The 16609-nt window shown below is 36.5% G+C and overlaps 1 protein-coding gene across 1 annotated transcript; it reads left to right on the top strand.

Moving 5' to 3' along the window:
• The first annotated feature begins 8152 nt into the window (after positions 1-8152).
• On the top strand, positions 8153-14266 carry LOC106060124 (cartilage matrix protein-like). The gene is given in 12 exon segments (NM_001311276.1): positions 8153-8217; positions 9381-9399; positions 9648-9716; positions 10269-10450; positions 10614-10810; positions 10944-11137; positions 11632-11673; positions 11793-11926; positions 12117-12242; positions 13001-13138; positions 13437-13568; positions 14195-14266. Coding segments are annotated over 11 exon segments (1257 nt in total). The 5' UTR covers positions 8153-8184; the 3' UTR covers positions 13560-13568; positions 14195-14266.
• The last annotated feature ends 2343 nt before the right edge of the window (positions 14267-16609 follow it).

The raw sequence follows: 16609 nt of genomic DNA, 5'->3' as shown, positions 1-16609 counted from the left end.
CATACTCTGTCTGGAAAGGGGAAGGGCGGTAAAATGAAAACGATTAATACTCGCTCCTTTTTATAATTTCTGCTATTGATTGCATTTTGCATTAAAGAATATGGGTTTTGCGACTCGATATAAGAATTTACTTTATAGCATATATAAATTATATTAGTGGCAAATTTTTTTTAATTTTGTAATTTCTTACTATAATACAAAAAGAAAATTATTGGTTTGTCCGATGGGGGGAAGGTGATTGCATGTATCGCACTTCCACCTGTTTATATTATATAGATATTCGACTAATTTTGTTCACAGACTATGATTTCTCCATAAACTAGGACCGTCCCCCCCCCCCACACACACTCAAAGGGTTTAGATGGGAAGGGCAGTAGAGGTATTCGCTCCACCCCTTCCAATCAGCCAACAGGTGAACGACATAATATAAAGACCGGTTAAAATACCAATAACAAGTTTTAATCATATAGATATTTAATTGATTCTGTTAGCAATCTGTGATTTCTACAAATAAATAGGACCGCCCCCCCACTCGAAAGTTTATGGTGGGGGTGGGGGGGGGGGCGGATTGATGCCATCGCCCCTTCCCGACCCTACCAAATCGGCCAAAATACTAGAGGGGGGGGGCGAAATATTCTAAAAATAGGTTGAAATATAAATAATTAGTATATATTATTAACATAAGTAATAAATTCGTATACAAATTGTGTGAATTCTATACTAAAATTCGTCCGCCCCCCCCCTTTCGGAGGGCGGGTCGGCCGAGTGGGGGGGGGGGGGGCGATCGCCCCTACCGCCCCCCTCCCCCCCCCCTGGATCCGCCAGTGCTCGTGGGATGTATCCTTACACAAGGTGAAGCACGTTCCGCAAAGAGCGGCCATAACATGGGAGACAAGAAGAAAGAAATAGATAAAAGGGCCGTCACGTTTTAAAATAGCGTTGAACCTTCTTAGAAAATGTAAAATGGGTAGCATTAGGCACTAGCTGAGACTTTGATGTGAATGTCACAGATCTCAGTAGAGAGACTATATACTGGCCTATGTGCCGAACTGATCTAAGTCTAAGTAAGAAAGTAAGCAACTTTGACCAAATTAATCCTAATATAAATACAGGGGAAGAGTCAGAGATCGTTCGTTACAAATATTCTAACTCTAGGAAACTGCATGACATTTTCTTTTTCTTTTACCAACACGGCCATTAACATCGAAAGACGCTCACACATGACTCTTTGCGTCACAACTCAAAATGACGTAGGCGTAGACTAATAAAGGAAATAACTCAATGATGTTCCAGTTTGTTTACTTTTAGTAGCTAGTATTTTTTTCAAAGAGGCTCAACTGTCTCGTCTGCCCACTTACTGCTTACTTCAAGTAGCCACTTAGAAATCTGTTTTCAGTAACCTACATTGTATTAATAGGAAATTACATACACACTCTATTTACACAACAAAATTTGGTTGACAGAGCAAAGAATCAAGACACAAATAGTAGGCCTACTTAAATATGTGGAGCGAAAGTCAGGCAGGGAGTGTACAGACTTGAAACAAAGTGAATTAAAGAACAATGTACTTTATCAATATGTGAATTACGTTTTCATTGATAAATATTTGTGTGTGGATGTTTCGTCTTTCATGCTTTTTAATTAAAAGCTAAGACAATACATTAATTAGTTCCTTTTGTGTCTTTTACACAAGGTGTCCATAAATGATGACATACAATGAAATTATTGTTACTAGTTAGCTGTGCTTGACAATAATTGCAAAATATTTTACCTATGCAATCTTATAGTACCGACGCGCCCTTCTGCAAGGACTTTGATTTGATTCTCGAATGAGAAACCATTTTTCTACTTTAAGTCATGGCTGCCTGGTCATGCGGTTTGCGCTCTGGCTTGTCGATAGTCCGGGTTCATACCTTGCCCTCTTCCAAACCCGGTCGTCCTGCGAAACGTTTGGACTAGGAAGTAAATTATCTTTCATTCTGAAGGATAGTCAAAAACATGTCAAACAATTTACAAACATTTCTTGTCATTTTAAAACGAACATACAAAAAGGACTATGAAAATGTGTGTTACCTATTTAGAGTAGTTTAGACGACTCCAAATAAACAATTTTACTCATTCACGACTGAGATTGGGAATTACATTTAGGTATTTAAGAGTGTTTGCCTTCAATAAAACATCAAAAGAAATGTTAATAACTAGTGAAATTTGAGAAGAAAAGAACTTTTTACCCGCCCCCATTTTTCCCCCGAGAAAAAATAATTCTGGTTAAGCGAATGTATAAACTCACTAGAGTTTATAAAATGTGAATGATAGGCCCAGAGATCCATTCTTAAAAGACAGGTTGCCAAATGTTCTTGAAAGTCTATTCATATATTAAACTCTTTAACGACTAGAGTCTTCATGCGGAAATTACCGAAGTATACTTTGAAAAATTAGAATTGTTAAAATAAAGTTTTCTTAGCGTGGCCAGTGAGCTAGTAATTCCCAAATTTCTTGGGAATAGGTTAAAGCCGTTTTCGAGAACTGCGTCCACCCACCAAGGTTTTGGAGGCCATGATTGTTTGTTTGTAAAATGTTTTACATGTTTCGGATGTTCCTTCAGAGTTGAAGATAGTTTACTTCCTAGTCCAAACCTCCCGCAGGACGACGGGGGATGGGAGCGGGCAGGATTTGAACCCTCGACCATCGATAAATCCGAACGACAGTCCAGCGCGCAAACCTCACGACCAGGCAGCCATCCAGATTTTGCTAGCTAAATAGAGGAATCGTAAAAAAAGTAAATCCTCATTTAATAAAGATCAAGTTAGAGCGAATAAATATCAAATGAAACATCGGCAATTTATCTTTCAAAAATGTGAGTTTTATTATAATGTTGGTCAATATTTAGACACCGGTGACCTTATCAAAGTCACGTGCCATGATGACGTGCTAATATGTGGACAATTATAACTCCTAAAGTAAAGACACAAATCAGTTTAGCAGATGGTGAAAATGTACCAAGTACTCCCGTCATACAGCACAATAAATTGGCACTGGAATCATTTGTGGTCACCTACATAGGCGTGGTCTTTATGATGGAGTCAAACCCAGCCCACCTTATCAAATCGTCAGGGAGGGAAAGAAAATGTCTCTATGTGTATCAATGAGAAATAGAAAAAGAGAAAGAGAGAGAGGGAGAGAACGAGAGAGGGAGAAAAAGAGAAAAAGAGAGAGGGGGAAAGCAAGAGAAAGAAAGAGACAGAAAGAAAAAAAGAGTGAAAGGGAGAGGGAAAGAGAGGGGGAAAGAGAGAGGGAGAGAGAGAGGGAGAGAGAGATGGAAAGAGAGGGAGAGAGAGAGAGAGAGACGGAAAGAGAGGGAGAGAGAGAGAGGGAGAAAGAAAGAGAGAGAGAGGGAAAGAGGAAAGATGGAGAGAAAGTAAGAGGGAGGGAAAGAGAGAGAGAAAGAGACAGGGAGAGAAAGAAAGAGAAACGGAGAGTGAGAGAACGAGAGAGAGAGGGGAAAAGGAGAGAGAATGAGAGAGGGAAAGAGAAAGATAGAGAGAATGAGAGAGAGAAGATACACTGTAGAGTGGTCGGGACTCAAATACTATCGAAGTGTTACTTAATGAAATGAACAGGAAAGATTGTTGCCTGTAAGTACACTTCCACTTGTCGGTGTGCTCAGCTCTTTCCTAGAGCAAGAGTTTTAATCTTAGAAATAATCAATCTTCTTATATTTCTTAAGAAATCAACGGGGCATTGATGATAAGCCCTTTCTTGTTCTTTTATTTATTCCTTAGAAAAAGTGTAGAGTTGCTTTAAGGTGAGTGAGTCATGCCACCATCTATAGCAGTGATGCCCATATATATGCCCGCGATGGAGGTCTATACGGCCCGCGATGGAGGTCTATAGGGCCCGTCAGAACTTTTGTCCTCAATACAATCAATGGGAATGTAAAATGTGTAATAAAAATATATCTGAACCGTGTCTTTGCAATTTTTTGTTGACTTTTTTTTTGGTAGCGACGTGAGTGGTAGCTTCCTGTTCAACATTGGAGTGTGGATGAAATGGGACTGCTGAAGAAACAGAAACTTGGCTTTAAGCATACACAAGAGAAAGAAAAGTGGATAGATTTGTACTTTTTGTACAATATACATAATGTATGTCTGTTTTACTAGAGTATTTGCATTGCAGCCTGTCATTCAGACGTTGGTTTCTGTAAAACAACTTGGGACATCCAAATAGTTGCTATAGAAATAATGTAGGAAATAACTGTTTCTAATCAAAATGTCGTCTGTTTTATGGCATTTCCATTTTTGCAAAGATGTTTCCCGCCACAAGAGTGTGGGGAAATTATTGGTCCCGCGGGCTGAAGAAGGTTTAGCGTTACTGATCTACAGTATAGTGGAATGTTTTGGCGTTCATTAATAGCAATGTGGCAGCTACGAGCCAGCATTCTGAGGCCTGAGATAACATGGCGTTCATTAATAGCCGTGTGGTAGCTACGAGCCAGCATTCTGAGGCCTGCGATAACATGGCGTTTATTAATAGACGTGTGGCAGCTACGAGCCAGCATTCTGAGGCCTGTGATTACATGGCGTTCATTAATAGCCGTGTGGCAGCTACGAGCCAGCATTCTGAGGCCTGTGATTACATGGCGTTCATTAATAGCCGTGTGGTAGCTAAGAGCCAGCATTCTGAGGCCTGTGATTACATGGCGTTTATTAATAGACGTGTGGCAGCTACGAGCCAGCATTCTGAGGCCTGCGATAACATGGCGTTCATTAATAGCCGTGTGGCAGCTACGAGCCAGCATTCTGAGGCCTGAGATAACATGGCGTTCATTAATAGCCGTGTGGCAGCTACGAGCCAGCATTCTGAGGCCTGAGATAACATGGCGTTCATTAATAGCCGTGTGGCAGCTACGAGCCAGCATTCTGAGGCCTGCGATAACATGGCGTCCCTCATTACCCCCCCCCACCACACACATACACACACACTTCACTTACACATTGCGCGGGTTAAAAGGTAACCTCTGTAACTGACTACAACCAAACTATTATTTTCCAAGTTGACATTTTACTTTTCAAAAGATTATGTCCGTCATAATGTCACATTACCGGCATTGTTGTAAAAGAGCATGGCAGGTTAAAGGTCAGAGGTGAAGCTGTCACAGATGAAATTGTGCAATGTAAATGTCTTGTTCCAGTTCCGGCTTAAGAAATGAACAGTTATTGAGGTCACCTCAAAAAGGTGGTAGATGATGGGGTAGATGATGGGGTAGATGATGGGGTAGATGATGGGGTAGATGATGGGGTAAGTGATAACGTTGACCAACTCGACTATAGATCTGTTCTAGCAATAAAAGTTAGAGAATGAATAGAAAACTACGACACTGATATGAATAGAAAACTACGACACTGATATGAAGAGAAAACTACGACACTGGTATGAAGAGAAAACTACGACACTGATATGAAGAGAAAACTACGACACTGGTATGAAGAGAAAACTACGACATTGATATGAAGAGAAAACTACGACACTGGTATGAAGAGAAAACTACGACACTGGTATGAATAGAAAACTACGACACTGATATGAAGAGAAAACTACGACACTGGTATGAAGAGAAAACTACGACACTGGTATGAAGAGAAAACTACGACACTGGTATGAATAGAAAACTACGACATTGATATGAAGAGAAAACTACGACATTGATATGAAGAGAAAACTACGACACTGGTATGAAAAGAAAACTACGACACTGATATGAATAGAAAACTACGACACTGATATGAAGAGAAAACTACGACACTGGTATGAATAGAAAACTACGACACTGGTATGAAGAGAAAACTACGACACTGGTATGAATAGAAAACTACGACACTGATATGAAGAGAAAACTACGACACTAGTATGAATAGAAAACTACGACACTGATATGAAGAGAAAACTACGACACTGGTATGAAGAGAAAACTACGACACTGGTATGAAGAGAAAACTACGACACTGATATGAAGAGAAAACTACGACACTGGTATGAATAGAAAACTACGACATTGATATGAAGAGAAAACTACGACACTGGTATGAAGAGAAAACTACGACACTGATATGAAGAGAAAACTACGACACTGGTATGAATAGAAAACTACGACACTGATATGAAGAGAAAACTACGACACTGGTATGAAGAGAAAACTACGACACTGGTATGAAGAGAAAACTACGACACTGGTATGAATAGAAAACTACGACACTGATATGAAGAGAAAACTACGACACTAGTATGAATAGAAAACTACGACACTGATATGAAGAGAAAACTACGACACTGATATGAAGAGAAAACTACGACACTGGTATGAAGAGAAAACTACGACACTGATATGAAGAGAAAACTACGACACTGATATGAATAGAAAACTACGACACTGATATGAAGAGAAAACTACGACACTGGTATGAAGAGAAAACTACGACACTGATATGAAGAGAAAACTACGACACTGATATGAAGAGAAAACTACGACACTGGTATGAATAGAAAACTACGACATTGATATGAATAGAAAACTACGACACTGGTATGAAGAGAAAACTACGACACTGGTATGAAAAGCTTCCGATGAAATTAACAGAGAAGTTTTTAATTCTAAATAATTAACAATTCTCTACAAAATCTTCTTTTATCTTTATGGATTTCTCTAAACGATGAACATTCACGGCTTCATTGGAAAATATTTGTTTTTTAGAGTTGCCTTACAGCGCTCAATTAAGAGATTCCATCGCTTTGGCCTGAATTTTGTTCTCCAGCTTGACTATTACAGACATGTAACACCGTGGATGTCACAAACAGCGAGCCTTTATTTTTAAATATGTGGCCCTGACATTTAACAAGGGAAACCAATCCGCTCATTTTTTTTCTTTAGTTCTGGGTGATGACGTTTGAATTTTTTTATTTACACTACAAAAGTATGTAGCTCATAAAGCATTATTCTAAATGTAATGTCTTATGAAAACCTAACAATACATTACAAACCAGTGGCGTCACTAGTAGGTGCTGGGAGTGCGGGCTGCACTATCATCTCTGGAACATCTCTGTACATCTTATACACCTGTAACATCACTGTACATCATATAGACATGTAACATCACATCATGGAAAGAATAAACATGAGTATCAGTCTCAATCTTTCCATTTAAAGAACTTATCAAGAAAAGAATACTGTGTCTGAAACTAGCAACTATAACCTTTAAAAAGAAATCATGTTTTTAAAGAGTGAATCTTATTGTTTTGATTAGAATTATCAAAAAAAAAATCTGCTTGGTTTTTATTTTATTTTTTTGTATTTGTTTAAACAAGGAGTAGATGATAAAAAGCCATGTATTATATTAAAGAGTAAAGATGTTTCTTGAAACAAAATGGTTATGAGGCTGTTGTGATTTTGATTTTCATTCAATTCGGATTTAATTGGAGAAATGTAAAGCTCAGAATTGATTTGTTTTCTTTTTTTGTTTTCTTTCTTACTTTGTTTCTAGTAATTTATTTCTTTGTTTTAATCTCTCTCTTTCACCATCTTTATCCCTCTCTTTCTCTTTTTCTCTCTCGGTCTCTCTCGGTCACACACAATGAGTGCTGCCATTTCCGAGTGGGTGTTTTTGCGTAAAGTTGTAAGCCCTCATGACGCCACGATACCAATTTTGGTTAGTGTGGCCTACACCTCACCCACTCCACAATGCACAGCCACAAAAACATAAGCGCTCTGTCAGAGTACAATTATCTGACATAGCTGATGCCGTGGTTTTATTTTTATTCCTAAGGTAGGGAGGGCAATAGGGCATTTTACCACTCACACCATCCCACAGCCCAACCCACTACCCACTTCCTACTCACACTGAAGCTATAAGCGTCATTAGTATAGCAGTTTAAGAGAAGTCCTCCACTATGTAGGCGCAATTAATTAGGACAGGACTGGGTATATAATCCAATAGTCTGTTGTAATCTGAGTATGTTTCTCAGCAGTCTGAAACCTGAGTGTTGAATACACACAATATAATACAGTTACGCACTGTGACGAGCGACACTAGATCTATTGGTCGTGATATTATTTTCTACTTAAATATTTGAACTTTGACACTGCTGACAAATCTTAAAAGGGATACATTCTAAGTTGAGCCCATGAAAATGATGAAATATTTAGCAGCTTCGGTTTTATTGCAGGTGAGTTTATAGCGATTCTTTTACTATGAATGATAAAATATGTTTTAATGATGGCTAGAATAACTGAATGTTACATTTTCAAACCTTTGATTGAAGTATTTTTGTTATTAAGTAGGGTAGGGAGAAAAGGGAGATCACTTACAAATATTTCTACCGACGATTCTCCTATGGAAAATGTCAAGGCCCTTTTCTTTTTTACTGTTACCAATCATAGTGCATACAAATCAAAGACAGAGCCTATAGCTTTCAAACTGGCTGCTGCATAGTGCATACAAATCAAAGACAGAGCCTATAGCTTTCAAACTGACTGCTGCATATTGCTGGACAAATTGTTACATTTTGTTACAGAGTTATTCCGATGTTTTACAGTGTGTGTGTGTGTGTGTGTGTTGGTGCTGAAACTTCTCCTTCCGTCTCTCTTTCTGACACTTTTCTTTCTTTTTCTCAAACCCATTCAGACTTGTTCCTGTTATCTCTCCATACCTCTTTTTCTTGTTCTTTCTGTCTCTCTTTCACTCCAATGTTAGCGCTAAAAAAAAACAATTCCATCAGAGTTATGTTTGAATGCAAGAACTGTATGGCAGCAATTATCAAAACCAAACTTCATCTTTGAATGTACTAGCATGTAAGGGATTGGGTTATTAACGTTTGCAAAACGCCATCTATATTACAGAATTCATTATTTAGGAGGTGTTTATGGTGAACTGGAAATTTCACTGAGATGAATGTTTATGTTTATTTCTAAGGTGGTTCCTAGGAGCTCAATACCAATACGTACATACTCAAATATGTGCATTAAGATAAGTCTTCAACTTTGCCGACACATCTATACAATTATATAAGTCATCAATGAACTGATTTTTTTTTTTTGTATACTTCATTTTGTTTGTATAGTATCTAAAGCTTTACTTCATCAGAGTGAATCAGTCTTAGTTCAATAGTGTACTTCAAAGTTTTCTGAGGCTAGGCTTAATAATAGAGTGATACTACAAACTGTGTATTGACGACTTGTTCTTAAAAACAAAGAATGCCTTTCTTGCATAACTGTGAAAGTGTCAGGCAACAAACTCGGCTCTGTAGTTTCATATTTTATGCTCTTCTTTTGCATTGTTTTTTTTTAACAGTAAATCATATATATTAATTATTTGTAATTTTTGTTCCAGGTCGGCTTGACACTAGCATGTAAGTATCACTCATAATTCATGAATTAGAAATATTTACTTTATGTCAGTATTTTGTTTTCTTTTTTCGTTAGCTAGTTAAAAATACGAATCAGTTTAACCAGGCACAATTTAGCCGTTTAAGTTTGACTTTGCCAGTTAATCGCATCTCTACCTGTATACCAATTTAATTTTTTTTAAATACGGAAATATTTTGTTTATTTGTGACTATCTAGACATATTTTCTAATGGTCTTTTGTCCACCTACAGTCTCGTTACCAAACATAGCCAGACTTTCAAGGAGAGAGGTAGTCGAAGATAAGGGAGACCACATACTAAGTAAGTCACACTGGACTATAGGCTTAAACTAAATTATTTAGTAAATCTTATTAGTGTAAAAAAAAAAAGTTCCTCTTTTATACCTAGTGGTCTATCGAGCAAATGATGTAAAGGTCACCTGTTTCTGTGGCCTACGGTTAATATGTGGCCAGCACAACGACCAAACGCCTTTACTTTTCCCCAACTAATATAAGGTACCCATTAAAGCTGGCTGGACTCTAAGCCGCCTAATGATCCCGAAATTAAAAAATCCCAGGATTCGATCCCGGGACCCCCGCTTCATAATAAATGTTGCTATATAGGCGAGTGAAAAGGTACCCTCGCATCGCTTAGAGGAGGCATCCCTCTCAGCATAGTCGCATTCAAAGCCCTTCGCCTGCACATGTTTTTCTAGAAAGCACCCTTCAATGGATCGTTGGTGATGGGTCATTTCTGTTTGTTTGCGTCTTGTATAGGGATTGAAACGAAGTGAATGTTGTTGAATCACCTACAGATACTATTTAGCTTCACATTACATTCACAGTCAAATTAAGTCATGTGTTTTTTTTTTAGTCTGCAGACAAGAGCCGTTAGAGTTGGGCATTGTACTGGATTCTTCCAGCTCTCTCCGCAACAGAGACTTCAAGACAGCCATCAAGTTCCTTCAAGAATTCTTGAGCCAATATGAGATCAGCTCTGATCCCAATGGTGTCCGAGTCTCAATCATTAGCTACGGAAAGGGAATCTACCCTGAGGTAAGTGGAAACAATTCCAGAATGCAGCATTCTGTAAAAATAAAATCTGGGAAAGCTTAAAATTGTGTGTGCTTTATATTAGAAACAGGTAATTAGAATATTTGAAGATCATAGACTTAAATAATAGCCCTATGACATTTATCAACAATTTCTTTGTAACTAGATCGGGTTTAACCTAACAACTTATGACACTAAAGATGAAGTGATCGAAGCCATTGGCAAAATCCCCCACAAGGCAGGACTTCGAACAGACACCGGGAGGGCCATCCAGTATATGCACGAGGCTCAGTTGGCTAACGGAGTGGTCAGACCTGGCGTGACCAAAGTTAGCATTGTCATCACAGACGGTAATTCCCAGGAGTAAGTGACAACCTTTTCAAATCAATTTGTTCCTCTTGCTTACAATATTTCTCTTGTCATTTATTGGATAGTATAAGTTTGGAATTATAAATCAGATGAAGCTGTTCACTAAGTCATGTTTCTACTCGCTCAGGTGGAAACTAACTAAAGAGGCTGCGGAGGAGGCTAGAAAGGATAACATCGTGATGTTCGCCATCGGTGTCGGCACTGACATCAGAAACTCTGAGCTGTTGAACATCGCTGGCGATCAATCCCGTGTGACCAAGGTAGACAACTACAACCAACTCAGTTCTATCAAGGAGAGTCTGGCCCACCAGACTTGTTTCGGTATGTATCAGGGGAGATAATGTTTAGAGTCAAATTGTACACCACCATACCTCTAAAGCACTTTGCCAAAAGCAATATTTAAATGATGTTTATATCATATCGTCATCAGTGCTACAATCTTAGGTGCTGAAGTCAAAATTATGACATTTTATCATGGTGTCGCTTTCATCTTTGTCACATCTATTTTCATTCCACGCTTATCTTTTCTCGAATTTATCTTTGCGTCTGCTTATCTTTCTGTCACACTTATCTTTCTGTCATACTTATCTATGTGTCACATTTAGTTAGTGTGACTTTTAAAGCTATTTCTCTCTTATCTTTAAACACATTTGTATCACCACTACATTCCTGTCACATCTGTTATCACATGTATCATTCATAGTCTTCTATCCTTCTGTCACGCGTATCTATGTGTCTCAGTAGAGCTTGTATCATACAGATATCTTTAGCAACCTGTTTGTGTCATGTTATCAAGCTTTTCTTTTAAATTACAGTTCAAGAAAAGACAACTACAACCCCAGAACCCATGGATGAACGTAAGTTACCGCCCTTATTTTGCTCTAATGTTGTAAACTTTAACCCTGCAATATCTCTTGATCTGTCGTCTGTTCTGACGTCTCTCCATTGCTCTAATGTTTCTCCTTCCTTCCCGCAGCCTGTGGTGTCAGTGACCCAGCAGACATTTTCTTCGTCTTTAGCCCAGCCAACCTCGGCAGTGATGGAACATTGTGGGCAACCTCTTTTATTGGTCTCACAGTGGACACTGAGGATTTGAACCAGGGCTTCAGGGTATATATTTAAATATTTGTTTAAGCTTATTAGCCAATAGTTCATATTTTATCTTTTATTTTTGTATTGTTTATAATTCTTAAATATTAGTTTCTTTCAATATATCCTAGTATTCTATAAAGGCCCATATGTTCGTTGAAATCCTGTTAGGTGGTATGCCACTGACACTGCATATGATTTTTATCTCCAGTATGGTGTCTTGTCTGGTTCCTGCCCTGACGATGCTGGGTTCAATCTTGACGCCTACAGTACAGTGGAAGGCATTAAGAACAGACTTGAAAGCTACGAAAGAAATAAAGTCCAAGAATTGGTCAAGGTAAGATAAACCTTATTATATTGGTAGATGGATCTCTTTTTTTTTTTGTTACAGTGACCTCTCTCTCTCTCTTTCTCTCTCTCTCTCTCGTTCTCTTTCTTGTTTTTTTGACTTTGAGAAACTTCCCAATGGTAAACTTGCAATAGAAGTCTATTTATGTTAGTCTAAAATATGTATTTGTCAATACCAAGTCGTATCAGGTAGATTAAAGTAACATGCCTGGTTTCAATAAAACATAAACAATTATAAACGTATTTGGATTGTGGCAATACGTAGGTCTTCAGCTGTTGGAGATTCATCTTTTTTAATACACTTAATAATAGTCAAAAAAAAAAATTGATAGCTTTGGTTAAATTGAAACAATGACGTGCTTCGGTGAACTAAAATAAGTATTATTAGTTTCTAATTTCCTGATGAGTAAACATTATTAACTAAAGGTATACCATTATGACCAATTGTAACATTTAAGAAACATATTATTTCGAGTTGAAAAATAAATGCTTCTGATTTATGAATAATTGGAAAGTTTCAATATTGATTCCAAGCAGCCGCCATGTTCATTATTATAGTCATAATCAATAGAACAGTTTATAGTCCTAATCAATAGAACAGTTTATAGTCGTAATCAATAGAACAGTTCATGTAAGTGGACAAATCTATATTAAATTGGACAGCGTAAATAAATATAGTTTATCTGGTGTGTAAGTTTATTCTTGCTAATTGTTTAATATTATTTTTATTTAAATTATTTCTCTCAGACGCTAGCAGACGACGGATTCACTACCGCCAGAGGTGCCCGTGCCAATTCACGTAAAATCGCCGTCATCATTGCTGCTGGGAAGAAGACTTCTGAACTTCAAGACGAAGTGGCAGCTTTGGTTGCTCAGAACATTCAGGTAGGAGCGTAACAGAGACATTCTACCCTAAACACGAATACAGATCATTGTTTTTATTAAGAAAATAGAGATAAAACATATAAGCACATTTATTAAATGGAAAAAAAATCACTCTTTGATCTGCATCTAAAAAAGACATACAATACGGAAACATGTCAATATATGCACACATACACACTTATATATATATATACAGACAAACAAGTATTTAATAAAAGGTACACATTACTAACCCACAATTAATACACCATCTTAACAAGGACATCAAGTAATGTTTAAATCTCTGGTCAATTCTCAGGTATTTGTTGCTGACCCAGCCGACAAAGGTCTGACACTGGAAGGGGCCACAATTCTCTCTGGCCGTTCCTCTAAATTACAAGCTGAAGCTTTCGTCTCTGCCCTGTGTCCAAAAAGAAGTTAAATTTTCCAGGTAAACTTTTGAATTCTAAGCCAAAGGGAGTTCATTTTGAATAGTATCACATTAATAGTTGATAACATTACAAAGTCAGTTAATTTTAATATAACAAGTGAGATTTAAATGATATAACAAGAGAATTGAGATTTAAATAATATAACAAGAGAAGTGAGATTTAAATAATATAACAAGAGAAGTGAGATTTAAATGATATGACAAGAGAAGTGAGATTTAAATAATATAACAAGAGAAGTGAGATTTAAATAATGTATCAAGAGAAGTGAGATTTAAATGATATAACAAGAGAAGTGAGATTTAAATGATGTATCAAGAGAAGTGAGATTTAAATCATATAACAAGGAGAGTTACTTATAAATAACGTAGAAAGAGAACCTTACTTTAAATGATATAAAAGGTAAGTGATTCGAACGATGGGAGTTCATTTCGAATAACTTATCAAAGAGAGTTAATAAATCCATTAGAAAAGAAGAACGATTATATTTATACATTTAATATATGCACTGTCATACTTATTCAGATTTATTATTATTAATTTTTTAAAAATGAAAAAATAGTGATAACCTCACAATTTTATAAGTAAAATATTATTGTTTATTGTTCTTTCTCTTTTTGATCAACAGAAGCTTTTGGATTGTTTCAATCCAGACCTAGATCTGTTCAGACCACGTCAAGTTGGCCTTGTTGTGAATATACACAATTTGTATGTCAGTTTAATTTTTTACAATCATTTTTTTATTGTCCATTTTTTCCTATTTATTTTAATGTTCCTATATGATATATAAATAAATTGTATATAAGTCTTTATCTGACAACTGTAAATTTTTTAATCACCAAAAAAAAAATAGTTTTTTTAATTTGTTAAGAATTGTTTACAGTACTTGAAACATTTGCTCATATTTGTTTATATTCTATGCAAAAACTGTACAAAAAATACATTTAATTTAGAACATAATTTAGAATTTGAGTCAGTCTTTGGCGAAGTATCTACATATTTTTAAGGATTGCATTTTACTTACCTTCTTATAGTTGAGAGCATTCAACATTTATGACAAACTTCCCATCAAATAGATTTTTTTTTTTAAGGTCAAGCTTTTCGGATGAGTGAATTGTAAAATGAAGATCTAGGAACCATTTTTGTTTTAAATTTATTTGTTTATGTTTTACTTCAACAAATGTACTGAAATATTTTTATTTCATTGTTACAATGTTTTAAAACAAGATTTTATTAAAAGTATTTGAATGACCAACAGCTGTTTGGGTTTCTGTTTTCTACAGTAAATAAATAGTTTCACGTTTCACTGATTTCGTGCAGATGTCTGCTAAATAGTGAGAGCTTTTTTTTTTTACATTGTCTTTCAATTTTGGCTTCTAAAGCAAAGGTTTGAGACTAAAACACTATAAGTCCAGTATTTGATTGAGAACTGACCAGAAGTGACAGTCTCTAAGTTATACAAATACATCCTAAATATGAGACCTTTTAACAGAAACACAGAGATCTTCTATAACAAGACAGAAGCTAATACTGATGTTTAAGAGAGGGCTTTATTTCATTACTGCTTCTTGCAAATGCTTTACGGGATCAGAAATCATTTTAAAAACCTGGTCACAAATCTCGAAAACGGCTCTAACGATTTTTCTAGAAATATGACAGTTTATGTATATCTTTGGGGAAAAATTACTTGCAATTCGACAAAATTTGGTTTTTATATATCTATTCCAAACAAGTCAATGGAAATTCCCACTTATATTCACTAAACAGTTAGTTCCATGGTTAAATCATGGAACTATACTAAAGGAACGCTGGCTTCAAGATTTTTTACAAAGCTGTATAGAAAACAGGTTCTTTGCGCATGTTCTCACGCATCCTTCAATGCCTACAAAATAAAATGATGGAGACAAAAAAGATTTTACGCCTCGAACGCGCGCGATGTACCCGAGTGTTGGTTTGGAAATGTTTTTAAGCTCTTTATAAACAGGTCGATACAAACTTTAACCATTTTCAGACAAGCTGTTATGGTAGATATAATTTATTAGAGTAAGTGATTATCACAAATGATTGTATTTTTGATCACATTTCGCGTCAAATTCACTCTAAGTCGAAGCTTCTGTTTTGAAGTTGCCGTTCGTTTAGTAAAGTTCATGTTAGGTATTTTCTACTAGATCTGGGTAATTTTGTATGCGCTACTTATAAATGTAGGCCTACTTATATACATTTAAAAAAAAATCCACAGAGAATGTCATTTCTACCTCTCATTAGTTTAATTCATATTAACAGTCACAAGTAATTAATACAAAACGTAGGCCTCATTATAGACCTAATGTAAACGAAGTTAATACACGTGCGATCGATACAAAGGACCCCTATTAGTAAACAGTAAATTTTTATAGATCTAAAATCTATATATAGTATTACGAGATTTTGTAAAAATTTTGAATATGAAAAAAAAAATGTAAGCCTATTAGGTCTATTGACTTATTCGCAGACGGTATCTATAGATGCTATTCTATTTTTAGCAATGTATATAAAAGTCAAGCTCAACTATTTATATCTTAACGATATTAGAAACGGATATTTTATTTTTTAGACTATATTTAAAAATAAACAAGGTTACAAAGACAGTTTGTGTGGAAACACAAACTTAAAATCGGCCCCCTAAGTGGTCCTCCCAGGCAGGCTTCAATATTTTCAGAAAGAACATCCAAATGAAATTATATCAAAGACAAATGAGAGATAAGAATGGAGAAGGAAGGTTGACAGATCGTGTGTAGTGCCCCAACGGTGCAGCGGATCAAGGGATAGGTGCAAGTGAATGCAAAGTTAGATGTGAACCTGGCCTAACTAGTTCCCCTTTCAGACCTTGTGGTCTATAGGGCAGATGATGTAAAGTTCATCTGTTTTTGTGGCCTAAGGTTAACGAGGGTGTCATGTAGCCAGCACAACGACCAACCGCCTTTACTTTTCCCCAGCTAATGTCAGGTACCCATTAGAGCTGGGTAGACTCAGAGGCGCCCAGGGATTCCGAAGTTGAATATCC

This window comes from Biomphalaria glabrata, chromosome 12 (assembly GCF_947242115.1).
Source record: "Biomphalaria glabrata chromosome 12, xgBioGlab47.1, whole genome shotgun sequence".
NCBI classification, from domain to species: Eukaryota; Metazoa; Mollusca; class Gastropoda; family Planorbidae; genus Biomphalaria; species Biomphalaria glabrata.
Note: the sequence above shows the minus strand (reverse complement) of the source record. Positions and strands in the feature narration are given on the sequence as shown.